This window comes from Tenrec ecaudatus, chromosome 3 (genome assembly GCF_050624435.1).
Source record: "Tenrec ecaudatus isolate mTenEca1 chromosome 3, mTenEca1.hap1, whole genome shotgun sequence".
Classification (NCBI taxonomy): Eukaryota; Metazoa; Chordata; class Mammalia; order Afrosoricida; family Tenrecidae; genus Tenrec; species Tenrec ecaudatus.
In genome coordinates this window covers 208298909-208325877 of record NC_134532.1, presented here as the reverse complement: position 1 = coordinate 208325877, position 26969 = coordinate 208298909, and the positions used below count along the sequence as shown (strand labels likewise).

At 51.9% G+C, this 26969-nt stretch overlaps 1 protein-coding gene across 1 annotated transcript in view; it reads right to left on the bottom strand.

The window, feature by feature from the left end:
• PROM1 (prominin 1) overlaps nucleotides 1-20551 on the bottom strand; it is a 115510-nt gene extending 94959 nt beyond the window's left edge. Inside the window, exons 1-2 of the mRNA XM_075544510.1 lie at nucleotides 20447-20551; nucleotides 8920-9311 (exon numbers count right to left, since the gene is read on the bottom strand). Of these exons, the coding sequence (XP_075400625.1) occupies nucleotides 8920-9136 (217 nt within the window). The 5' untranslated portion in view covers nucleotides 9137-9311; nucleotides 20447-20551. The remainder of the gene's footprint in view (nucleotides 1-8919; nucleotides 9312-20446) is intronic.
• Nucleotides 20552-26969: the final 6418 nt, after the last annotated feature.

Here is a 26969-nt window from a genome sequence, read left to right as displayed (position 1 = left end):
TGTCTCAGGAATGGTTTTAAACAGAAGCGCTACATAGATCAACTCACTGAAGCTTCACAGATACCAGCTCTGCCTTGGGTTAGGATTCCAGGACTCGTACATCAAAGAGAGCAGAGGCCCGCAACTTGACAAACAGCATCGGGCGGGCAAGCGGCAAGAGTGGAGAAGTCAACCAAGCCCTCTGGACATAAAATGAATTCTGCATTCATTCAGGGTACAGACGGTTTACACTGGACTGCAAACCTACAGGTCAGAAGTTCAAACCCAGCCAGTGGGACCATGGAAGAAAATAATCTGTCAGCCTGCTTCCAGTAAGGTTATAGCTGAGAAACCCCCATGGAGCAGGTCTACCCTGTCATAGGGCGCAATATACTCTAGAAACCATACACTGGAATCGACTTAATGGCAATGAATAACAATGGGACAGCCAGATGGCCCTCACGCTCATATCCCAGTTCTTCCATGATTACCTCTCCCCTGACTGCTGCTGCCACCAGTCTGTCACACCGTGGTGGCTGACATGTCACTGTGGTGCTGGAAGCTATCTCACTGGTATTTTAAGGTTTCAGTGGAGCTTCCAGACCAGATGCAGACTACAAAGAACTCTTTTGAGAGATGACTCACTGAGCACCTTAGGAGTAGCCGCAGGATATTAGGAGGCACAGTGCCAGAAGACAGGCCTGCCGGGTTGAAGGGACTCCAGAGGGGGCTCCTCGGAGCAGAGCAGACCACAGGGCTGTGGCTGGAGGAAAGCTTTCAGGACCTTCGTTTGCTGTTGGGGCTTGGACTCAGAGAGCGAAGAAAGAGTTGCAAGCTCTTAACAATGGGGAGATGGAATGTACGAAGTCCACGTCTAAGAAAGGGAAAAGCATTAAAAATGATGTGGCGCACAGGAAGAGGGAGTTGAAATGGACTGGCATTGGCCATTCTGAATCAGATAACCACATGGTTGGCGTCACCAGGAACGAGGAGGTCAAGGTGAATGGCATCACCTGCATCATCACAAAGGACATTTCAAGATCTACTCTGACGGACAACACTGTCTATGATGCATTCATATCCCCAGCCTTACCAGGAAGTCCAGTTATACATCTGTGACTCACAGGGGCAAATACATCTATTAGTCATATTCACAAACCAACCACTAAAGCTAGAAATGGAAGCGTTCTACCAATGCCTTCAGTTTGAAATTAATCACACATCCACCCAGATGCATTGATGATGATGGGCGATGGGATGCAAACGTTAGAAACAAAAAGGAAGGAATGGTGACTGGAAACTGTGGCTCTGGGGGCAGAGCTGGAACCAGAGATCGACTGGCAGAATTATGCAAGATCAACAACTTCTTCATCGCAGTTACCTTTTCTCAAAAGCCTACACAGCGCCTTCGCACATGGGCCTCACCAGGCAGAACACACAGGAACCGAGTCGACTCCATGTGCCCGACGGGATGATGGAGGAGCTCAGCATCATCAACTGAAACCGAGCCAGGGGCCGACTGCAGAACCCACGTCAATTACTCACAGATCACGTCCAGGCTGAAGTGGAAGAAAATGGAAACAAGCTCACGAGAACCAAATTCCAGCCGCGGGGCTACGCCCCTGGATGTGGGGACCCTCTGGAGCGCAGAGTTGGCGCACTGAGCACCCCGGACAGCCAACCCGGGGAGCTGTGGGAGAACGTGGCGAACCTAGCACGTGCACGGGACGCAACTGACAAGAAAGTCCCGAGAGCTGAAGTGGGCCTTAGAAGAGTTTCTGAACTTGCTCTTGAACGTCCAGTAGCTACGGTGAACTGGAAGTGATGATGATGCAAAGGAGCAAACACACGATTTCCAAAGGCAGGGCCGGACGAAAGGGGCAAAGACCGGCAGTGAGAAAGCCACATGGGAAAAGCACACACTCCACACATCTCACGCTGCAGCAATGAAGAAAACTGGTCCGCCTCACGGTGCGCTATTTGAGAATCCTATGAGGAAACACTGAGTGAGACAGAAAGCGGTTTCAAGTCGCAACCTGGGGAAGGAGGAGGGACACCCACTGCATGTTCTCCAGCCCCTCGGGAAGCAGGGCGGCATTCACTGAATCCACAAGAGAGATGACACTGTGAACATCGATGGGGGCCATGGACAGTGTTCAGAACGAACCACCATACACGTGTGACCGCAGCAAAACCGGACATGTCTACAACGTGTCCCAGCCGTTGGCATGTTATGAACAAGCAAGTTACGGGGCTTATTATGGTCACCAAGAGAATCTACGTGCTCATTGAACGCCTTACACCCTCGAAGAGCCAGCATGGCTTCCTGAAGCTTGTGAAGGAGGAAGACCAGAAAAAGAAGGAGGCAGAGAAGGGCATCTGGGTGCACCTGAAGAGCCAGCCTGCCCCCTCAAGAGAGGCTCACTTCGTGGGAACCAAAGGGGAGGAGCCCGAGCTGCTGGAGCCCATCCCCTATGAGATCATGGCCTAGTCTGAGTGCAATGAAGCTGTCCCAGGCAGGCAGGGGCGGGATGGGGGGTGGGGAGTTACAAGACACATAGAGTCGCTGTTCCCAAAAGAGCAGGTTGACAGTCAACCATTTCAATAGGCAGCAGATGATCAAGAATCAATGAGATTGAAGGAAGAAGTCCAACCAGCGCTGAGGGCATGAATAAAAACAAAATTCCGGGAATTGGCAAAATATACCAAATGAAATGTTTCAACAAGCTGATGAAGCACTGGAAGCACTCAGTTGTTAATTCCCCCAAAAATTTGGAAGAGCTCTGTGTCTGTACCTGTGACTCAACAGAGCGCGGGAAATCCTCTGACAGCATCGTTCATGTCCCATGAGAGTCAAATGTAGGTGAAGATCATTCAACAGCGGTCGCAACGGTACATCTGCAGGGAGCGGCCAGAAATGCAGGTCCGATTCAAAAGCGAACGTGGCACTAGGAATATTGGTGCTGACGTTAGAAGACTCTTGGCTAAAAGCAAACGATGCCAAAAAGATGTTCCCTGATATTCTCTTAACGGTGCAAAGGCATTCAACTGTGTAGATCGGAACAAACTGTGAGTAACACTGAGAAGAATGGGAATTCCACACACTTCAGTGTTCTAAGGCAGATCCTTTACGTGGATCAAGAGGCAGCTGCGCAAACAGAACAAGGGACTAGTGCCGGGTTTAAATCAGGAAAGCTATGGTTGTATCTTGTCACCAGACTTCTTCAGTCTGCATGCTGAGAAGAACATCAGAGAAGCTGGCTTATATGAAGAAGAGTGTGGTGCCAGGGCTGGAGGAGGGCTTGTTAACAATCTTCATTATGCAGATGACACAAACTTGCTTGCTGAAAGGGAGGAGGGCGAAAAGCACCTGCTGATCAAGTTCAAGGATTGCTGCCTTCGGCATGGATTGCGACTCAATGCAGAGGAAACCCAAATCCTCACAACTGGACCAATAGGGACATCATGATACATGGAGAATGAAGCTGTCAAGAATTAAATTTTGTGTGAATCAGCAGTCAAGTGGTCATGGAATTCACAAACAAGAAAGCAAAGGACATACTGCATTTGGACAAATCTGCGCACGAGACCTCTTTAAAGTGTTGAAGAGCAGGGATGTCACTTTGAAGACTCAGTTGGGCCAGCCCCAAGTCGTGGTATTTGCAATTGCCCCATATGCATGTGAAAGTTGGACAATGAATAACGAAAATCAAAGAAGAATCGGTGCATTTGAATTATGGGGTTGGAAAGGAATATCAAAAATAACAAATCTCTCTTGGAAGAAGTACAACCAGAAGGCTCCTTAAAAGCAAGGGCTATAATGAGACTTTGTCTCACATACTTTGGACATGTTATCAAGAGAGAGCAGTCCTTGGAGAAGGACATCACGCTTGGTAAAGCAGAACAATTGTGAGGATAGCGTGGGATCATGCAGTGTTTCCTTCTGTTGTGTATCGTGTTATAATGGGTTGGAGCTGACTCAATGGCACCAAACAACAACAAAGGAGAAGGGCAGCAAAAAAGAAGGCCCAGGACAAGGTGGATTGACAGCTGTTGTAACAATGGGTTCAAACATAGCAACAACGGTGAGAATGAGCAGTGTTTCATTCTGTTGTGCCCGATCACCAGGAGTCAAAATGACACCTAACAACAGCACAGCACTACTGCAAGAATCCCCGGCTGGGTCTCGCCTCCTGTGATGTATCCTACTCTGTTAGTCTGGATAGACTAGAGAGAAAAACTCATATGTGTATAAGCAAGAACTTTATATACAAGAGCAACTGGATATTGAGAAAACTTCCCAGCCCAGTCCAGATCAAGCCCTTAAATCCAATATTAGCCCATATGCCCAATACCAATCTATAAAGTCCTCTTCAGACTCACGAAACACATGCACTGATGCCAAATACAGGAAGATCACAGGTCAGTGGGTGGGAAGTCTTGTGGATCCAGTGGCATTGTGAGCATCTCAGCACTGGCAGGGGTCTCTACATGGCTCCTTCAACTCCAGGGCTCTGGCATAGCTCCATGTGTCTTATCCGCAAGAATGTCTTGCAGGGAGTGAACGTGTGGCCTACCTTCAGTGAGTTTTTATCTCCTTAGCGTCTCCAAATGAGGTCATCAAGCTGTGACCTGATTGACAGACTAAACTCCACTCCATTCACTCTTAGTTGTCTCAAAGTGACAACAGATTATCTAACTACCACACCTGCCAATGTCATCTTGAACCTTGTCTACAGCCCTGGAAAGTAGGGGCTTCCAACAAACACTTGAATGATGGAGAAGTCTACTCAGAGACTGTCTGTAGTTTCCTTCCCTCTACTAAGCTCCCCGGCCTGGCACTCAGGGCCCTCTATACTCTGCCTCAACTTACACTGGAACACCTTCGCTACATGCCATATTAAAATGACTCAGTCTTCTCCACACCTCAGACATGCTGTTCTCTCTACCAGGACTGCCCTTCCCTCAGGTCGCCTGGCAAGCCTGCCCGCAGCAAGCGTCCCCGGCTGAGTGCATGTGTGGATAGCTCTTGCCTAGACACAGAGCACTGCATCACTCTTTCGGCTCCAGGTCAGGCCAGGACAGGTATTCCTGAAAATCCCTCAGCCAAGTACACAGAGCTCCCTGAGCACCTGGTCAAATCTTGAATCATCTCCGCTTCCACTTAGGAAGAAGGCTTGGCGTCCCAGCCCAACAAGACCCCTCTACCTTGTGTTGATGAGGACAACCCAATAGTGGCTCTTTGTTTCCCAGGTAAAGCAGAGCAGGCCAATTGTTTTGGAGTGGGGAGAGACATAAGGAGGCAGAAGTGAGGAGCTCCCACGTGAGAATGGCATGAAACGTGGGGATCCAGCCCTTCAGCCCATCCTTCCTCCCTCTTCAGCTCCTTGGCCTGAGTTGAGTCTCACATTTACAGTGCGCCTCAACTCTTTCAAAAAGAAACCCCAGATGATGGGATCGTACGTAGCTCCCATGTGTAGTAAAGTCCAAGAAGAGACTGCCCATGACAGGGCTGCCTGATCCTGAAGGCTTCTGTGTGAGTCAGGTCTGGTTAAGTGGAAGGAACCCTATCAACATTCCGGGTAGCACAGTTCACGATCAATAACAGCAGCAAGACTCTGAGAACAGCCATCAATAGGCACCATTGCAGAGAAACACAGGTTTGGGGTGTGCTGTAACGTGGATGAACCTGGACACCATGGCACTCAGTGGGATCAGTCAGTCACAGAAGGGCACACAGTCACTTACATGTCCTAGGCAAAGGCGTAGGGACGGGAGTTCTTGGTGGTTATCAGGGGTAGGAGGGAGAAAGGGGAAAGGGAGTCTTAGTTTATGGAGGCACCGAGTTACAGATAATGGTGGTGGAACACGATAGCGATGGACGGTGGTGATGGTGGCACACGGCAGCCATAACCAGCGCCACTGTGGTTACGCGCCAAACACATTCCACTGGCCAATGTGTGCTTACTCACTGTTGACTTTCACAGCAGCATGACATGAAATGCACTAACTAGCCCCACATGAAAACGCTTGGCTGTCTGGAATGTGTTACGTAGCAAACGGCCCGGTGAGCACAACAAGACAATTACGTAAACAAATCAATAATCTGCCAAAGATGATCTGCTGTGGAAGGCCCACCAGCTCTCCCAGGTGGCGGCACTGGCCATCGTGAGATTCAATCTCCCATAACGGGAGGGGTGGGTGTGGTAAGAAACCATCTGGTCAAGGGCTCAAACGTTTGTAACATTTCTTTCTTTCCTGTGAGGAAATAAGGATGGATGGAGACCGAGGGGGAAAGGGGGCGAATGCCCTCCAGTTGTACTGGGGTTTTAAGAAGGCACCTTCTCAACAAAGGGTGGTGGGTTTCAAAGCCCTAAAACGGCCGGCAGGTTCTGTGTGGCGCTCCCGGGCACCTCCTGATCTGATCACTGGCACGAAGGTTTCCCCATAACGCTGCTCATTCTTTGCAGGGTAATTAGGAGGGGCCTACTTATGAAATCCAGACAGCAAACTAGGAGGACATATGGGAAGAGATTAGGGCATTAAGGGATTATGTAATGTGCCGGGGAATTAGCACATCTGTGGGTCGTGTCCCCTGGTTTCTCAGAGTCATCAGAAATTCGTTTCAAACAGCTCAACTGTATGCCTTTTACACAGATGGCTTTAAAAGGCCGAGATCACGAGAAGTAACTTGCTTATTCACTAACATGTGCACGAGGTCTACCCACACTCCAAGGACACTGCGTTTATGCTGAACAGGACGTCTTTGCTACTTCCACCTCCCAGTGTCCAGGCTCAATTCCCTCCCTTGGGGAGAAACGCGAATAGCAAACAGCATGAGTTCAAGACTCTCTTCAAGAGGAATCAGCACAGTGAGGCTTTCATTGGGTGAACTTGAACTTGAACCTTACAGGAACTGACAACTGCCCTTCAAACTGCTCCAAGTGCTTAACCTAAGACTAATAAGGGTTAAAGCCAAAATCAAATCAATCCAATTAAATGTCAAAAGTGTATGTCAGAATGATAAATGAACTGCAGATGGCAGTGAAGCTCACTAAGGACATATCTCTCACACACAAAGCAGCCTCTTACAACTAGCAGCTGATGACGATGAGCTTCGTGATTCTTCGTAATCAGCCATCGTAGTCAAGTCTTTCCAGTTGAAAGAACAGGCCTAGGTAGATCTAACAAGAAGGCAAACATTGATGCAGCAAACTCTGCTGTGGTGAAGCACCAGCCAGTTGGATCCACCTCCTCTCCACCCCTACGCACAACAGAACAAAGCACCACCAGGTCCACAAGCCTCCCAATCCGACCCATCAGGATCCTATAGGACAGAACAGAACTGCTCCAAGGGTTTCTGAGGCTGCGAATCTTTACAGGAGCAGGAAGCCTCATCTTTGCCCCATGGAGGGGCCGGGGGGTTCGAACTGTCAACCTTTCAGGACAGCAGCCTAACCCATAACTCACTGCACCACCGGGGCTCCTTGAAGAGCTCTCACCACCCCAACTCACTGCCATTGAGTCAAGTCAAACTCTTAGCGACCCTGCAGGACAGGGTGAAACTGCCTGGTGAGTTTCGGAGACCGTAATTCTTCACTGAATAGAATGCACTCACTCTATCCCTCAGAGCGAAGATCTCTACTAGCAAAAATTCCCCAAGACCATTTCTCACTTCATAATTCTGTCTTTGCCAACAGATATCCTGAAAATGTTAGTGTACAGGCAAGTTAAGGTGAAAGATGCACGCCTTGAAATCTCTGGCCAGCACCTCCCTCCTCTCTTCACCCCCGCGCCCCAGAGCAGGAGCAGTGGGCCATGAGGTAAGCAGGTTTGCTGTGGACAGGCTGGCCCTTGCCTGAAGCAATGTTCAAATGTATTTTGCAGTGAGAGAAAGACAGCTGAATAATTATGCGCTAGACTGGCCAGGAGATGCCAGATAATCATTAACTTCTCATTTAATGATGGGCAGTTTGCATTTGAAGCCTTTACACTTTTTAGTTAAATTTTAATCAGTCGTTTTATTGGGGGCTCCCTTCAGCTCTTCTAACGATCCATACATCCATTGTGTCAAACACATGTGTACATATGTTACCATCATCCTATTCAAAACATTTTCTTTCTACGTGAGCCCTTGGTATCAGCTCCTCATTTGACCCTCCTTTCCTCCCTCATGAACTCTTGATAATTTATAAATTATTATTTTCATGTCTTACAAATTTGACTGATATTTTAGAATAACTCGTGGTATTTAAAAATAACACTCTGCCTTCCAAAAAAGGGGGCGTGGATCTGGGTGGTGTTGCCAGGTACACACGGGCTAACCGCAGGTGGGCGGTTCAAATCCATGAGCTGCACCCCTGGAGAAAGATGAGGTTGCCTTCTCCCGGTCAGTTCCCTCTGAGTCTGGGTTTTGTTGTTTTTGCGCCAGTCCCTCCAAAACAAGGGGGGAGGGGGGGATCTGGATCTAGAATTTTAAATCCCGGTATAGCAACATGGTTTGATTCAAGTGTTATAAACTTTCTTTAAGACCCTTTTAAACTGGGGCAGGTCTTCCTCAATTTCATGGGCATTTGCCCTGCTCAGACTCTGCTCTCTCCCAGGGGACAGCAAACTCCCTACCAACCAGTCGACACTGACTCTCAGAGACCCTCTAAGGCAGGGCAGCGCTGCCGTTGAGGATTTCCGAGACTTGAATTGTGGCAAAAATATACACAACAAAATATTCTCCGATTCACCAACTTCTCATAGAATTCAGTGCTGTAACTCTTCCGGGGAATAGAAAGTCCCCATCTTTCTCCCGCCAAGCAGCTGGTGGTTTTGAAGAGCTGACCTTGTGGTTAGCAGCTCCTTTTGAGACCCTCTCCCACTCCTGAACTGGCCCCCAGAAGCCCGTGAATGCTGTGTCTGTGACTCAGAGGCCGGGAGGTGGGCACTTACCCTCGGGGAAATCGTGGGGCTGGACCACATGCAGGAAGGCGTGCGCAAGCCCGAAGAGGGGCGTGATGGGCCCCCAGTCAGCGGAGCTGCTGGTCTCATAGTGGGCGACTGGCAGGTTGAACCGCAGACCGTTAGGATTCCGGGTGGACGGCGGGGCTCTTGCGAGGATGTTCCCACTGAGTCCCAGCAGCAGCAGGCAGCCGAGGACGGGAGCCATGGCTAGCAGGCTGCTCCACTCATGAGGTAGAAAGGGTTCCTGCCGCTTCAGAGGTTCTGGAAGCTTCCCTGAGCGGCAGAGGTGTGCTGGACGGGGTCTGCAGATCCCTCAGTTGTCACGCTGGGCTGGCGTGGCGGAGTAGGGGGCGGCCAGCTTTCTCCAGCAGGGTCAGTCCCTAGCAGGGAGAGAAAGGACAGCAATTGTCACCAGCCTGCAAGCTGCGCCTGCCTCCACCAGGAGCTCTTCCAGAGAGCAGGCTAAGTAAGGGCTCAGAGCAAGTCAAAGGACAGTTAATCCGGGAGGCTGGGAACCAAGCTCAGACCATGGGAGGGGCTACCACCATGGGAGGGGCTACCACTATGGGAGGGGCTACCATCATGGGAGGGGCTACCACCATGGGAGGGGCTACCATCATGGGAGGGGCTACCACCATGGGAGGGGCTACCAAGAATCAGGCTCAGAGCGCCGGCCCATGGTGGGTTCAAGAAACACAGGGAGGGAGGGGGAATAAAAAGAGGACCTGATGCAAAGGGCTTAAGTGGAGAGCAAATGCTTTGAGAATGATTGGGGCAAAGAATGTACGGATGTGCTTTATACAATTGATGTATGTATATGTATGGATTGTGATAAGAGTTGTATGAGTCCCTAATAAAATGTTAAAAAAAAAAGAAACAGGGACTTCGCAGAACAGGCTGTGCACATACATGGAGAAGCCACGCTGGCAGGGCTTCAGAGAGGGCGCTCCCCTGCATGGATGTGCCTGCTGGGGTGGAGCGGGTTCCAGTGACTAGTTAAGGGGCCGAGAACTGCCTGATGAGGCTTCCCCTGGTACAGTCGCACTTCTGGGAAGAAGTACAGCCAGAATGCTCCTTAGAGGCAAGGATGGTGAGACTGTCTCACCTTACTTTGGACGTGTTGTCAGGAGAGACAAGTCCCCGGGGAAGGGCATCCTGCTTGGTAAAAGTGGAGGGGCAGCGGAAAAGAGCAAGACCCGCGACAAGAATAGATTGACACAGTGGCTGCGATGTAAGTAAAACCGTGAGGATGGCGCCTGACCAGACAATATTTGGTTCTGCTGCACAGAGCGTGGCGATAAGTTGGAACCAGCGGGACAGCAGTTGACAACATAACAACAGTATATACTCCCAACAGCCGATCCCAAAACCTTGCTCCTGTGGAACCCTTGGTGGATTCAAACCGCTGACCTTTCTGTCAGCAGCCAAATATGAACCATTAGGGCACGGAGGCCTTCCCAGAATGACAGAGCTGTAAACTACTGTCAACCTCACTAACCCGCCTCTGACACCATGTGGTGATAGACCATGCCCTGCCAGGACCCCGGCCACTACTTCCACAGGATTGCTCTGTCCCCTGCCACACCTTGGGCACTGCAGGCACTGCCCACCCCACCCCCCAGACACTAGAAGGCACTAGCCTTTCCCCAGTTCTAGTCAGGGCCCTAGTGATGAAGTGGGTTAAGCAGTGCACTTTCAGCAACAAGGTCGGTGGTCCAAAACCACCACTGGCTCCACAGGAGAAAGTGAGCCTTTATACTCCTGTAAAGAGTTGCCGTCTCAGAATTCAATTCTGTCCCATAGGATCGCTACCAGTGGGAATTGACTCCAGGGCAGTGAGTGTGGTTTGGTTTGGGTTGGAGTTGTCACTGCTATTTTGCTTCCAAGAACGTAAGTACACTCCATTAGTCCTCTAATTCTTTCCAGGGAAAGCAGATGCCATGAAGGAAATAAAGCACGTTCACGTCTGCAGGGCTGATGAGACCTTCTGCTCTCCTTTCCCTGGTGGGGAAAGGATCGCTGGTTCGGTTCCTGAAATACCCACCCAGTCCTCCGGGTCTCCTCAAGACCAGGCCTCATTCACTCCCTTCCTCCACCGAGGGATGGCATGGGTGGGGTTTCCTGTGGTAAAGACTGGGCAAGGCAGGGGCCACTGCAGTGGACCTTGACCCTGTGCCCATCTGGACCCGACCCCTGGCAGACACGGGGCAGTGTGGGTAGAGAGAATCCACCACTGTGCCCAAGCTTCCAGAGACCCTTCAACTTCCCGCATGTTGTTGTTAGATGCCCTCCAGTCGGTTCTGACCCACAGGGAGCGACATACAAGAGAAGGAAACAATGCCCAGTCCTGCGCCATCCTCACAATTGTGCGTATGTGTGGGCCCATTGTTGCAGTCATGGTGTCAATCCAGCTCGTCCAGGCCTTCCTCTTGTCTGCTCCTGTGTCTCCCAGGGTGTGAGCAGAGCGTCTCCAACCTCCAAGGAGGAAATACCGGGATTCCCAGGGACCCACCCTGATGCAGCCCTGGGTGCTGGAGAAGCCAGGCAGAGACTCCTGCCTGCGAAGACATGTTTCCACTGCCACTGGATCCAAAGACTTTCTACCCACTGGCCTGTGATCTTCTACATTTGGCATCATTGCATGTGTTTCGTGAGTCTGAAGATGACTTTACAGATTGGTATCAGACATATGGGCTAATATCGGACTTAAGGACTTGATCTGGACTGGGTCAGGATGTTTCTCAATGTTCAATTGCTCTTGTATACAACATCTCTTTCTTTTTTTTTTTTCAACATCTCTCTTTCTTATACGCATATGTGTGTCCATGGATTTGTTTCTCTAGTCTACCCAGACTGACACACACGCCTACACACACCACACTCACACACCATACAGACATGCCTACACACACCACACTCACACACCATACAGACATGCCTACACACACCAGTCACACAATAGACACTCCTACACACACCACACTCACACACCATACAGGCATGCCTACACACACCACAGTCACACAGTATACAAACACACCTACACACATCTACATACTCACACGCCACATTCACACACCACTCACATTGCTCACTCACATCCCACTCATGTACACACTACACACCTCACTCACCACTGCCAAACCACCCACTCACACTCTTATTCACACTCACACAGTACACACCTCACACACACCACTTCCCTACCACATTCACACACCTCAGGCTTACACACTCCTCACAACTCACACACACCACTGCCATTCCACACATTCACCCTCCTCACATACGCCATGCTCACACACACCATTCACACAGCACACCTACACAGCACACACTCACATACACACTTCACAGTCACACAGACCACCACATTCTCAAACCACACATCCTCACACCTTACACTCCCAAAGCACATGCGATTAGCACACATTCACACACAAACACACACACATACCACACATCCCAGCTCGCTTCCCCTGGAGGGCAAGTGGAGCAGGAAGCTGGGTGAAGGGGGACTCAGGCCCTGGGGCTGAGAAAGACAGACTTCCTGGTAAAGCCAGCCTGGCCCAGCCAGGCAGCAGTGAGAAGCAGCAGTGGAGAGAAGGGCAGGAGGCCCCGGGGAGAGTAGGAATAAACAGGCTCTCAAACACCCTCGGGAAGGCACTACGGGAAGGCCCCAGAGACAGGAGGTGCCCTGCTCGCCTCCCCTCCCCACTTCCTCTTGGCTGAAGAAGGGGACCTGGGCCAGGGTGGAACCTGGAGCCCTTTCAGATGTCTATCCACCCGGCTCCCAGGTGGGGATGAGTCAGGTGCCATCCTGTTGGCTCTGCCCTCCGTGAACCACAGACTGCCCCTGCTCACAATCTCCCCTGTGAGAGCGCCCCGCGTGGCTGCCACTGGGTCAGCCCATCGCACCGAGGGTCTCCCTGCTTTCCAGGACAATCTACCCACCGTGGCATCCTGATGGTGCAGTGGGCTGTGCACAGAGCCACCGGCCAGCGATTCAAACCCACCAGCCACTCTGAGAGAGCAAGAGGAGGCTTTCTACTTCCAAAAGGAGTTACAGTCTCGTTGGTCGGTGTAAGACATGGATATATATATGGATATATATATATATTATCAAGGGTTCATGAGGAAGAGAGGGAAAGATAAAATGAGGAGCTGATACCAAGGGCTCAGGTAGAAAGAAAATGTCTTGAAAAGGATGATGGCATCATATGTACCAATGTGCTTGACACAATGGATGGATGGATGGATGGATGGATGGATAGATGGATGGATGGATGGATGGGTGGGTTGTGATAAGAGCTGTATGAGATCCCAATAAAATGATTAAAAAAGCAAAAAGAGGGACAGTCTCAGGAACCCACAGGGGCAATTCTGCCCTGGGTCCTACAGGGTGGCTGTGAGTTGGAACCAAGTGAGCGTTGAGATATTTTTTGCTCGCTACTTTACCAAGCGTGATGCCCTTCTCCAGGGACTGGTCCCTCCGGAGAGCATCCTCAGAGGACATGAGAGAGTCTCGCTTCTAAGGAGCATTCACACACTCCAACTGTGCTTCTTCCAACCAGCTGAGTTAGTTCTCCGGCTGCCCACGGGCTAAACAGTCAATGATCTTTGCCTACACCACAGCTCCAATGCAGTAGGTGCCCCCCACCCACTTCAGTTCAGACCAAGCTTGAAGGAAAGATTGGTTTCACTGTTGATGAAACTCTCCTCCTGCATGGAGTCGGTTCTGACTCGAGGTGACACTCTAAGATACAGTAGAAGTGCGTGTGTGGGTTTCCGAGATGGTAAATCTTTCTGGGAGCAGCAAGCCTCCTCTTTCTCCCACAGAGAGTCTGGTGGTTTCAAACTGCTCACCTTGTGCAATTTGTAGCCCAGTGTGTAACCCACTACCCCATCAGGGTTCCTTTGAAACTTCAGACAATTGAAAAGTCACATCAAAAAGGAGGAACCTCTTTTCTGAATGGAAATGAGCCATGTACCCCCCTCCCCCAAAAAAGGAAGCCTTCCAGGTGGGAGACGGGGTTCAGAACCCAGGCAGGGCACCTCCTGTGCAGCCACCAAGCTGTGTCAGGTTGCTACAAGTTTTTCAGATTGGGGTGGACTGGAAGAAAGGGCTGGAAAATTACTTATGAAAATCAGCTGCCCAGAGCCTTCCGGGAACCCAATGATGCAAGCCCCCATTAATTGTGGGGGTGTGCATTGTGGTATGTTTACATCTGTGAGGGGGAAGCCCTCCTGGGGGCAGAACAGAGACAGTGCTCTAGTAACACCATCCATCAAACCCAAACCAAACCAAACTCACTGCCATCGAGTCTATGCTGACGCACAGCGACCCTATAGCCAGAGTGGAACTGCCCCTGCGGCTTTCTGAGGCCATAAAGTCTTTCAGGGAGCAAAATGCACAAATTTCTAACTGGCAAAGGGACCCCACAAACGTAGAGAAGCACTACACAGGTCTGTGAAGCTGGAATTCGGCGAACTCAATTCAACCAATAGAGTTTCCAAGCAGAGTGTCGGAGCCGCACCACGGCTCCTCTGGCACGCGGTTGTTGGTAAGTGCTCTAGAGCCGGTTCCGACTCAAAGGACTCTGTATGCAAGAGAACAAAACTGCCCGGCCCTGTGCCAGCCTCACTAGTGTTCTGGGGTTTGAGCCCATGGTCGCCGCCCCTGTGTCCATCCATGTCGTCGAGGGCCTTCCTCTTTTTCTGCTGCCCTCTACTTTACAGAGCCTGCTGTCCTTCTCCAGGGACTGTCTCTCGTGAGAAGTCCAAAGACCTCTAAGGAATGGGCAAAGAGGTGACGCTGGCAGGAATCCCAGTACCAAAGAAGGGTAGCATACCTTCCAGCACAGTAAAAGATAAAGCGGCGGATGAAACACATTCCCTTTATCAATGGCAGAGACCAGAGGAAATAAAAGGCTGGGTGGGGAAACGCAGGGTGTTCACGCCCCACCCCACCCCTGACACCTAACACCCCTCCCCACTCCTCTCTCTCTCTCTCTCTCTCACACACACACACACACACACACACACACACAACACACACAAGCTAAAGGGGCAGACTCTTGGAATGAAGCCTGGAGTGCAGGGGTGCACATACCTAGAAAGAGAACAAGACCCAATAGCTATTGGCTACTCACAGAGACCCAGCCAATGGCAGAAGACCCGCTGGAAAGCCAGCCAATGGTGTGAGGTCCACCATTAGCAGAACAAAAATCCAGTGCCACACACATTCCACCAGGCCCTGGGATTAGATATGGGCCCTTTGGAGTTGTGTGCTTCGAAAAACCTGCTCTTTCCATTCAAACATTTTCGCTGACTCTGGTCTGAATGTTGCCTCTGGCCCGCTGGCCTGGACGCTTTCTTGCAACCAAGACAGGAAGTGAAGAGTGGAGAGATGGAAACCTTGAGCCTCCTCTCCGTAGCACCACTTTTCCGATGTTTGATCCAAAGGACCGCAGGAAAGGATGGACGTTGGTCATCTGGCTTGGGGTGTTTTGTTTGTTTGGGTGTCAGCGCTGGCCGGCTATTGTGCCCCGCCTTTGGGAGGTCTCTGGGAGGCAGCCATGACACTTGGGGTGAGGTCAGCTGAGTGGCCAAGCCTCCAACCCTCTGGGTTATTGACTCACACTCTGGTTGTCCTCCTGTGACAGGTAGGAAGATTAGGGATAGACGGGGTTGTCTCCACCGAATGCCTACGCTCAACAAAAGTTAGCTGTCCGTGCCTCAACAGAGGGTTGGAAAGAAATCAGGTATACATTAGACACTGGTTGGGACGATTCTAACTGAGCATGCTCAGACCCAGGTCACCTAGACCCAAGTGAAAGTCAACCTGGGCACACACACTAGACACCAACAACATTACATCACAGGTGCGCCTGCGCTCAGTCACTATGAACAGCCAGTATCCTCAAGCAGAGACCAAGGGGAGTGGCTCTCTGGTCTGCTCTCCTGTTCTGGTACTCCTTCCACCTGGTGTTTCCTGCTCTCCTGAAATGGCCATCAGCAGTCTCAAACTCCTGAGCGGTCCCCCTCGCGTGGCCTTGCCCGCTTTCCACAGATAGCGTGTAGTATCTGACACTGTAAAACACAACACTTCCCTTTCCCTCATAAAAGCTACTTGGATTTACAAAAGTGCTTCTGCTGTGTGAGGCGTTGAGAAGCAAGAACTGAGGTGAACCACCCCAGAAACCTAACACCTAGACCTTGCTCAGAGCCATGCTGTGAAGACCAGTCACCTGCCCTTGAGGTCACTCTGACTCCTGGTGACAACCGCAGCCCTCGTGTGCACGTGCGTGAGAGACAGAGAGAGAGAGAGAGAGAGAACAATGCTCCGTGGGGTTTCCCATGGCTGATATTTTGCAAGTAGAGCCCAGACCTGTCTTCCACAGCACCTCTGGGCAGACAACGCTGACAGTTAGCAGGCAAGCACACTAACAGCACCCTCACAACACAGCAGAATAAGGTCAGTTTACAATGCTCTCTATTGATGGCAGTGAGCACCCACCAGCACCCCCCAGTGAGCCAGTAGCCACTCTCAGGATCCCAAGATGGCCTGGGGGTCCTGCTTGGCCTAGACCCCAGCCCTCTAGGGGTCCAAGCCTGCCCTCCTGCCACTTCCCTAAGCCCCCACTGCCCATCTGTTAAGAGAGTGAATTGTGCCACCACCCTGCACCCCAGTATGTGCTGCACATCCTAGCCACAAGGTCAGCAGTTCAAGCCCACCAGTGGGAGAAAGAGGAGGCTGTCTGCTCCCATAAAGCTTTGCAGTCTCAGAAACCCACAGGGGCATAGTCCTGCAGAGTCGCTGTGAGTCGGAACCTACTCAGTGGCGGTGGGTTTGGTCTGGGGTTTGTACACCCGTGGAGAGGCCACGTGTCGCAGCTGCTACCTGGGAGGGCCGCGGCTTGAGTGCACCAGCAGTTCCGAGGGAAAAGGAATGACAGATTGCTTCCGTGAAGATTTTCAGCCTTGGAGACCTGTGGGGTGGTTCGACTTTGTCCTACAGCATCACCGAGTCTGCATAGGTTCACAGGCCGTGGGTCTACTGTGAGTGTGGCCTCACTTGGGGCTCGGGGCTCAGTGGTCGTGCTTATAAGGCCACAGCAACGGAGCATGTGTCTGAACCAAACACTTTCAAGAAAGAAAAAAAGCAGATTGTGATTGTTGGTGTTGGTGCCACGTACCTTTGCGTCGGTTATGACTCACAGTGACCCTGACTAATCGCAACAATATGTACAGCAAAACAACACCCTGCCAGGCCTGCACCATCCTCACAATTTTTCCTAGAGGAAATGCAGATGAGGCACACACACAAGCAAAGATTCACTGCCACCGAGTTGATACCAACTCATAGCGACCCTATGAGGATAGGGTAGAACCAACTATCCCTTTGAATTTTGTTGAGACTGTAACTCTTTACTGGAACCCAAAGCCTTGTCTTCCTCCTACGGAGGAGCTAGTGGTTTTGAACTGTGAAGCCTATGGTTAGCAGCCCAATGCTTTACCACTATGCCACCTGGGCTCCCTAGATAAGGTTTTTAGAAAACCCAAAAGTCAAACCACTTGCCAGTGAGTAAATTCAGATTCATAGGGACCCTAGAACACAGAGTCCCCAAGGTTTCTTCTTTATCAGAGGACAAAGCTCCCTCTTTCTAGCTGGAAGAAGCTGGTGGGCTTAGACTGCTGGGGATGCAGTTAGCAGGCTGACATGTAACCCACTACACCACCAGGGCCCCCAGCAATTTAAGAAAGCAAGCACGAACAGAAGGGCTGATCTGTGCCATGAGGAGACCTCCCAGGATGTTGGAGAGAGCCAACACCTTAGATTAGCTGAGGCCAGGATCTGCTCCCCACCCCCCACCCACCCAGACCAGACAGAGAGATATCCACTGGAGCCTGTACACCAGCGGTTCTCAACCTGTGGGTCGCAATCCCTTTGGGGGTCGAATGACCCTTTCACAGGGGTCGTCCAATTCTTAACAGTACAAAATGATAGTTATGAAGTAGCAATGAAAATAATGTTATGGTTGGGGGGTCACCACAACACGAAGAACTGTATGAAAGGGTCTCGGCATGAGGAAGGCTGAGAACCGCTGTGGGAGACCCTCTCAAACTCAACCCACTGCCACAGAATGGATTCTGACTCCACGGCCCTACAGGATGGGGTAGAACTGCCCGGGTGGGTTTCTGAGACTGCATCCCTTTACACCAGGAGCCCTGGTTGCATAGTGATGAATAGATTGGGCTTTCAACTGCAAGGTCAACAGTTCGAAAACACCAGTCACTCCACGGGAGAAAGAGGAGGCGTTGTCCTCCTGTAAAGAGTTACAGCAAACCCACTGAGGCAGTTCTACCCTGTCCTATAGGGTTGTCATGAGCTGGCATCAACTCGATGGCAGCAAACCCTTTCCTGGAGTAGAAAGCCTCATCCTTCTCCCTGGGGCATGGCTGGTGGTTACAAACAGCAGACCATTCCTGGTGGTATTTGTCACAGCAGCACTTGGAGACCAGGACAGTGTCTTTCTAAGAAATCCCTTTTCTGCTAAAAGCAGCCCAGCGTGGTTGGTTTTTCCCCACTGGCCACAGCCTGATCCCTACAATCTCACAAAGGGCCCTCTGCCACAAAACCTACTTCCTTCCTTCCTATTGCCTTAAAAGCTGTATTATTTTTAGCCTGTCCTTTGGTACACTTTCCTACCTGGCTGCCCAAGGACACCGCTGCCTAAGAGCCACTCATAAGGAAGTGCATGAGAAAATATTGATTGGAGCCACATCAAAACAAAAGCCACGGGGAAAGAGGCAACAGACAAGCTTTGGAGACAGGGCAGGAGCCCCAGGTACCGTGGGCTCACCCTGGGGCTCACCCTGGGGCTTCCTCGGTGGTTTTCATTCTCCAAGCTGCCCAGGCTCCTGGGGGACAAAGGGGAACGTTGTGCTTGTGAGGGGCAATGGGGACAAGGTGTGTGGCTACCTTGCAGTACCACCCCTCTGCCAGACTCCACCAGGGTCCCCTAGGCTTTTCCTGGACCAGAGGCAGCTCCAACGACTCGTGAAAGGGGACACTAGCAAATTAAACAGAAAAGAAATCACTTCGGAAAGGTTGAGCCCTTTTAACTCAAAGAAAACCGGGCCCTTTCCTGAGGTTCAACCGAACCCCCATGGGCTCTGAGAGTTGAGCCCCGAGTGTATCCTTTAGGGAAGGGAAGTACATTTCGGGAACCAACCCCCATCCTCCCGCACCTGCTTCTCTAAACGAAGGTACACAACCACCCACTAGGAAGCCTGGAAACCCTTTCCGGAACCCGGGCCGGAGACGCGCCAGCAGCCTCCGGAGAAACCTGTGGCTGCGGGAAGCTTGGGCCGCCGGCTTCCCGCCTTTCCCCCGCGCCTCCTGCCCTGCTCGGGGCGTCAGGGCACCGACACAAAGGAAAGGGCGAGCGCGGGCGCACGAGGCGCGGGGACCCCGGGAACCCGCCGCCAGGAGGGTTGGCCCGGGAACTTAGCTGCTCCAAGAGCGCTTTGGCACCGAGTTCCCGCGGGGGCGCTGCCTGGCCTGGATCCGGAGGGGATCCAGCCCCGGGAGAAAGAGGGCTCCGGGAGTGCAGGCTACCGGAGAAACCATACCCCAGCCCCGGCTCTCCCGCCGCCGCCCACAGCCCTTTGTTATTCCGGCAGGCATGGGCTCGCGGGGGGCGCCCCGAGTGCCCCAGCTCCGGGTCGCGCGATCTCCGGAGAGACCCACGCCGTACCCCTGGGTGGGGGTGGGCGTAGGGGTGCTAGAGCCAGGCGCGCGAGCCCTGTTCCCTAGCACCCCAAAGCAGAGGCGCCCGACTCCCCCCGGGGCCGGCCCTCACCTCCTCCCGCCGGGAAAGCCGGCCCCGCTTCGCACGGGGAGAAGAGAGCCGGCTGGGGGCCCCGCGACTCGCGAGCCGTCCCCAGCGTCCCAACGAGCCTCCCGCGGCCGCCGGCTCCCGATCGCAGGAGGCGACCCCGGCGGCGCGGCGCGGCGCGGGCTACCGGCAACCCGGAAAGTTTGCGCGTGTCCCGGTTACCCCGCCGCTCTCGGGGCTGGGCCACCTGCCGCGGGGCGGAGGGGAGGCGCACCACGAACCTCACTGCTCCCCACTTTCTGGAAGGGGGTGCACTCCCGCCCGGCTCGCAGACTTGCCCCGGGTGCCCAGGCCAGGATGGAGCCACTCACCGCGCGCCTCCGCCGCCGCCGCTACTCCGGTGCGCCCGGCTCCCGCGGCCGCCGCCCCGCCCCCCGCGGTCATAAAGGTTGGCGAGCCAGCCTCGGGGACCCCAGGGCGCCTGCCCGAGGGCCAGCCGCGCGCCCCGCCGGCGAAAACCTGGAAACGGCCGCCCCAGGGGGAGGCGCCCGCCTCCGGGAGGGCGAGCGCGGCGCAGGGTGCCTCGCGGACCTGTTGCGGCCTCCGGGTCCCGGGGCTGAGAGCTGGGTGCCGGGCGGCCGCGCGGGGAAGCCGCGCTTCCACGTACTCACCGGGGCCGGAGAGCGGAGCGCTCGGCCCGGGCCGGGCGGGGAACTAGGAGCCCACGACCAGCTGCCCCAGCCCCGACGCCCGGGACTCTGGACTGGCGCCGGCTCGGAATGGATGGGCGGCCTCAGCCCTGCGACTCGCGGCACCTCCCGGGGCCTGGACAGCGTCCATTTCCTGCGGGGGCGCCCGGCCCGCGCGGCGTCCACGCCTCCCGCTGCCCGAACGCCGCCGCCTGGAGACCGCGCGCCCTCCACTCCACTCCCAACTCCAACCGAACCCCGCCCGAGCGCCCCAAACGCTTCTTCTGCCCGCCTGGGCGCACTTTTTCTTTTGTGAACTTTTTATTGTGAATTAGGGGACGCTTCGCAGAGCAGATCAGTAATGGTGCCTCCACAGGTTTCCTCTCACGAATAGCTATCCCCTACCCCCCCACCCCCCATGGGTCATCACTTATGCCACCTTCTCCCGGAGTTTGCTCATTTCCACCCCTCCTCCTTTCCCAACTCTTCCGAATTTTGCCCTTGGGTTCACTGCGCTTTATTATTTTATTACCATTAGTCAAAACAACCGAGCATTGGGTTCCCAGGCCTGGAGCACCGTTGGTATTCGGTGCCATCGAATCAGTTCGGACTCATAGCGACTCTGTGCACAACACAACCAAACTCTGTTTGGTCCTGCGCCATCCTCACGATTTTTCTCGGGTTTGAATCCCTTGTTGCAGCCACGGCGACTGTCCATCTAATGGAGGGCCTTCCCCTTTTCCCACTGCTGCTCTACCTTAGCAAGCATGTGATGTCTTTCCCAAGGAACTGGTCTAGATCACACGTGCAAAGGACATGAGATCATCCTTGTCCAAAGTGCAGCACCATCCTTGCCTGTAAGGAGCATGCTGGCTGTACTTCTCCCAAGACAGAGTTTTCTGTTCGTTGGGCAGTCCATGGTGCGTTTAATATTCTGCACCACCACCATGATTCAAATGCATGGATTCTTCAGTCTTCTTCATCAATGTCCAACTTTCGCGTGCATAGGAGTAAGGACACACAGTCAGGAAAACTGACGGAAGTGGTGGACTGTGTGCTAATTTCCCGCAAAGCACACCCATTAGCAAGAAGCACAAAAAAACAAACAAACAGAAAAACAAATTCATTGCCATTGGGTCAATGCCAACTCATAGACACCCTATAGGACAGGGTAGAGCCACCCCTACAGGTGTCTGAAATTGTAATTCTTTACAGAAGTAGAAAGCCATGTCTTTCTCCTGTGGAGTGGCTGGTGGTTTTGAACTGCTGACCTTGTGGTTAGCAGCCTGATTGAGTACCACTAAGCCACAGGCGTCAGCTGGCTGACACTCCCCGTGTCTCTACTTCACTGAGCTGAGTGGTGGAAATTGCTGATCTCTGCTAATGGCCTTCCTGAGGCTGCACATGCCTCCCCACCCTCAACTCCCACCTCTCCACCCCTACTTTCCCTCTTGAATGTAGTCTGTGGAAGAAAGAAGATGGCTTCTGGCACGGTACACCCTGCATTTCATAAACCTGTGTGGGACTGATGGGTGGAAGGATGGATGGAGGGAAAGAGTGAATGAGCAATAGCTCTCTCAGTCATCTGGCATTAGAGAGTTGCTGGGGCGGGATGGCAGTGCACTTACAGTTTGAACTTTTCTTGAATCTGCATGTTTCCAGGGCAAGAAAAGGTAGCTCCAGACACTTCTGAAATTTATACAGCAAGCACAGACACCAAGAAAACTCTCATTCATCGAGTCGATTCTGACTCATCGCAACCCTCTAGGCCAGGGTAGAAAGGCTCAGTGGGTTTCCAAGACTGTCAACTCTTTACTGGAGTAGAAAGCCTCATCTTGCTCCCACAATGTGGCTGGCATTTTCAAACTGCTGACCTTGTGGTTAGCACCCCGAATCGTCACCACTACACTACCAGGCCTCCTGTGGGGGCACCCAAGGGGCTTCTAATAAGCCCTGTGTTTCTGCAACCCCTGCTCAGGGCCCTCAAAATGAACAGCACCTGTGAGGAGCATCACCCACCTGATCAAAGGGGACCAACTTCCTCTGAGTGGGGCCTCTCCCGCTCCTAAGAGCAGCCCCCTCCAGCCTGCCTCCAATTTGGCCCTGGCTGTTTCCCACACACCACTGTGACTTTAGCTGCTTCACCTCACTGAGCCTCAGTTTCCTCATCTGTAAAATTAAGAGAAAGATCTACTCCTCACAGGCTTGTTAGTATTCATTATAATATTCATTGCCAGCTGCATTCAAGACAGTCCCAGATTCGAAGCCACTCCATGCACAAAGGCCTGGGGCTGACTCCACGGTCGTCTGCAGTCAGAAGAAGGACATTGCGGTCCATGGAGTATTTGTAGGCTGAATTTTCAGAAGTAGGTCATGCAGCCTTCCTTCCTATCTCATCTTCCTCTGGAAGCTCTGCTAAGACCTATTCAGCACCATGAACATTTGCACTGACTGGTCTTGGCTGCCCATGATGGGCATACTGCCTAAGAACTGAACCCGTGGCTCCTGCAAGGACAGGGAGATTTCTTCTACTGCCACCAATCACCATGACAAGCATATGGACAACAGTGCTAGCCCTTAATGAGTGCTGTCTGTAAATGAGGCATTGTGCTAAGTCCCTTCAAGTGCATGATTGTATGCAACCCGGAAGAGAACAGCCCTAGCGGCATGGGGGTTAACTGCTGACCACAAAGCAGGCGGTTTGAAACCACCAGCCACTTATGGAGAAAGATGAAGCTTTCTAGTCTCATAAAGAGTTAAACTCTGGGAAACCCACAAGGGCAAGTCAACCCTGTCCCATCGGGTCACTATAGGTCCGAATTGACCAGATGACAGGGAGTTGTTAGTTTGTTGTTGAGACAGTGCTGCTAAAGACTGTCCTGTGAGATTGTCCTGTGAAAAACGTGAAGGCTCCCTCATTCACTGCCACCAGTCCATTCCGACTCATAGTGACCCTATGGGAAAGTAGAACAGTCCCAGTACCTTTCTGAGACTGTAGCTCTTTGGGGAGTAGAAAGCCTCATCTTTCTTCCTTGGAGTGGCTAGTGGTTTCGAACTGCTGATCTTTTGTTTAACCTTGCAGTTAGTAGTCCAATTCCTGACCCACTACACCATCAGGGTTCCTTAAGGCTAGAACAGGTGTAGTCATTTACCCAAAGTCACGTAGCTGGTAAGTGAAACGCTGTGCCCACCATGGTACGCAAAGCTAACAGGAAACCCTCTTGGGCCTGCAGTCCTGGACTCTCCGGTCCTGTCACTAACTGGCAATGTGACCCAGCAGGCCACACAATCTCATTTGTCCAGTGGTGATGCTCGGTATCCACTGGTGGCTGCCATTTTGGACAATGCAGATCCCAAAAAGAACCTGTCCATCGCTGCAGAAAGTTCTATTGGGTAGCACTATGAATTGGCTAGCTCCAATGGGTAGCTAAACCATCTCCTTGCCCGAATCAATTCTGACTCATAACGGCCCTACAGACAGAGTAGAACTGTCCCCCTGAGTAGACGTGGATTTCCCAGACTGTAACTCTATGGGAATAGCAGCTTTCTACTCACATTAAAGAGTTACAGTCTGTGAAGCCCAGAGGGAAGATTGGACTTGATGGCAGTGGATTTGAGCCTGCCCTCCTCCTAAGTCTGAAACACGTGTGAGGACCAGCCAATGCCTCGAGAGCAGGAGAGGAACGAGTGAGCGAGGGAGCATAGTATTTAAGAAGCCCATCTAGCTTTGAGAGGAATCACTTCATGCAAGCCAGGCTTCCCCTATAAATGCTTTACCTCATGGTTTCCTGCTCCCCACCCCCGCCCCCTGGCCTCTAGGCCTGGATGCCAGAAATAGCACGGCTGGTGTTTAATAACCAACCAAGCTGGGACAACATTCTTGTGGCATTTCCAGAGCCTTCAGGTAGGATTTGCAGGCATCCATCAAGCTTCTTGCATTGGGGGGAGGGGCCAGCACTCAACCCTGTTCTTCCTGGGCTCAGGAACAAAGGGAGGGAGAGGGGAAGGGGGCCAGGCTGAGGACCTGGCCTCAGGGTTAGCACTCTGCTGAGGAAAAGTTGGAAAACTCAGTCACACTTCCATGGGGCAGGGCAGATGGGGTGGGTCGTCGAAGGTGGTGTGCACTCAATCGATCTTCCAGTATCTGTATCAAATAAATGCCTCCCTTCAAAGCCTTCCTTTCCTCTGATGTCCATTTTCACAGGCACAAACTCACGGGCTTTGTTGTGACCCTTCAATAACCATATTGTGTGTAGGATGTGTGTATGTGTGTGTGTGTGTGTGTGTGTGTGAGTGTGTGTGTGTGCGCGCGTGCACTGCAAAAGGACAGGGATTATAAAGCGTTGGAGTCATTTCTGAAAGAAGATTATAATGGTCAGCTTTCAGCTCAACTTGGGTAAGCTAGGGTTCTCCCATGATAAGATCTACGCAGTGTGCTCAACTTGGTGATGGGCGCTTCCGTATAGCAGCCAAGCCGTTGTGGGAGGAATGGGGTGGACTGTTGCTGCTGTCAGGTGCCGTGAATTGGTTCTGACTCACAGTGGCCCTGCTATGCCACAGAGTGAAAGCCTGCCTGCTCCTGCACCATCCTCTCGAGTGTTCTTACATTTGAGCCCCTGTTTGCTGTCACTGTGTCCATTTAGCTTGCTGAGGGACCTGCTCTTTATCACTGCCCCTCCACTGGACCAAGCTTGATGGATGTCCTTCTCCAGGGACTGGTCTCTCCTGGAAACATGTCCAAAGGACGTAAGACGAAGTCTCGCCATCCTTGAATCTAAGGAGCAATCTGGACGTTCCTTCTTCCAACACAGATGTGTTTGTTCTTTGGGCATTCCGTGGTACTTTCAATGTTCTTCCCAATTCCCAGACACGGATTCTGATTCCAACTTTTATACACATATGAGGTACTTGAAAATCAGTTGGGTTGGGCATACCTCCTAGCTTTTCAACACTGTAGAGAAGTCTTGTACAGCAGGTTTACCCAGTACAATGCATCATGTGATCTTCCCTCGCATCACTTGTGGATCCAAGCAAGACATGACCCGAGGTAACTTTGACCTTCCCTCCTTTTCTCAGGGCGCTACCTCTTGGACCGGTCATGAGGATTCTGGCCACAGCATTGATACAGCGGAGGGAGGTTTCGTTCCAGGTGTGGCCCACTATTTGTTTAGATCAGCAGTTCTCAACCCATGGGCTGCGACCCCTTTGGGGATCAAACGAACCTTTCCCAGGGCTTGCCCAATTCATAACAGTAGCAAAATTACAGTTATGAAGCAGCAACAAAAATAATTGTATGATTGGGGGAGTCACTACAACATGAGGAATTGTATTAAAGGGTCGTGGCATTAGGAAGGTTGAGAACCACTGGTTTAGATTGACAATATGTGGAAGCCAACTGCATTTTGCATCTAGTTCATCAGCCTCCTGTTATCGTGCCCACCAGGCCCAGGAGCCAGCAGCAGATTCCCGGCCTCTGATTCATTCAGCTCTGCATCCACCAGCCTGTGTTCTTCCTGCTTCAACTTCCTGGTTCCTGCTCTTCGGCCCCTGCAGCTACAGGAGTCAGGCAATGCCTCCAGCTTAAGTCTAACCCAGGACTTGAACCAAACTGCACTCTCCCCCTTCTACATCTGTGGGGGCCCTTTCTCGATACAGATCTCTTTCTATAGATAGACACGTGGCAGCTTCATTGGTGTGTTCTGTCTATGTAAATGTTGTAAGGTGGTGGAAGGAGGCAGGCAGGAAAACATTTATAATGCAATAGGTGTCTGTTTCGATCATAGCCCATAAAAGGTCCGGTTGGAACTTGTAATTTACATAGCAGCAAACTAAACACCCCAATGAAGCAGCCTTTCACCCCTTCTGGAGATAACTATTATTCCCACCTTTCTCTAAAGAACTACTCATTTATACTTATCCTCCCCATCATCTCAAAGCGCTTATTAAGCATCTGTTACTCCATCATTTAATAGGTCATAATTACTCAGCACTGGCTCTTTGTCAGAAGGGAGAGCTACTTACTGATAAGATCTCTAATCCCAAAGATCCTTTATGAACAAAAATACTCTCCTTAACTACTCTACTTCCTCTTCTTTGTCCTTTGCAAATCACCCCACGGGGAGACTTGGTCGTCAAGCATTCTTGCTCAAATTTCTCCCGTTCTCCCTATTTTATCTGCAGCTAAAATACGAAGAAGCATGGACATAGTTGAACCGTGGTGTTGAAGAATATTACCAACACCATGGACTGTCAGCAAGGCAAACTCATGACCACAGGAGACATGTGACCAGAATGCTCCTTCGCAGAAAGGATGGTGAGACTTGGGAATTTTTCACGTTGGACTCTTCCTTAGGAAAGAGTGGTCTCTAGGAAGAGACATCCTCTCTGGTAACGTAGAGGGCCGGTGGAAAATGAGGGAAACCCTTCAGGAGATGGGGATGGATCAACACAATGGGTTCCAACAGATCAGAGATCACGGGGTCTGCTCAGGGTCAGGCAGTGTTTT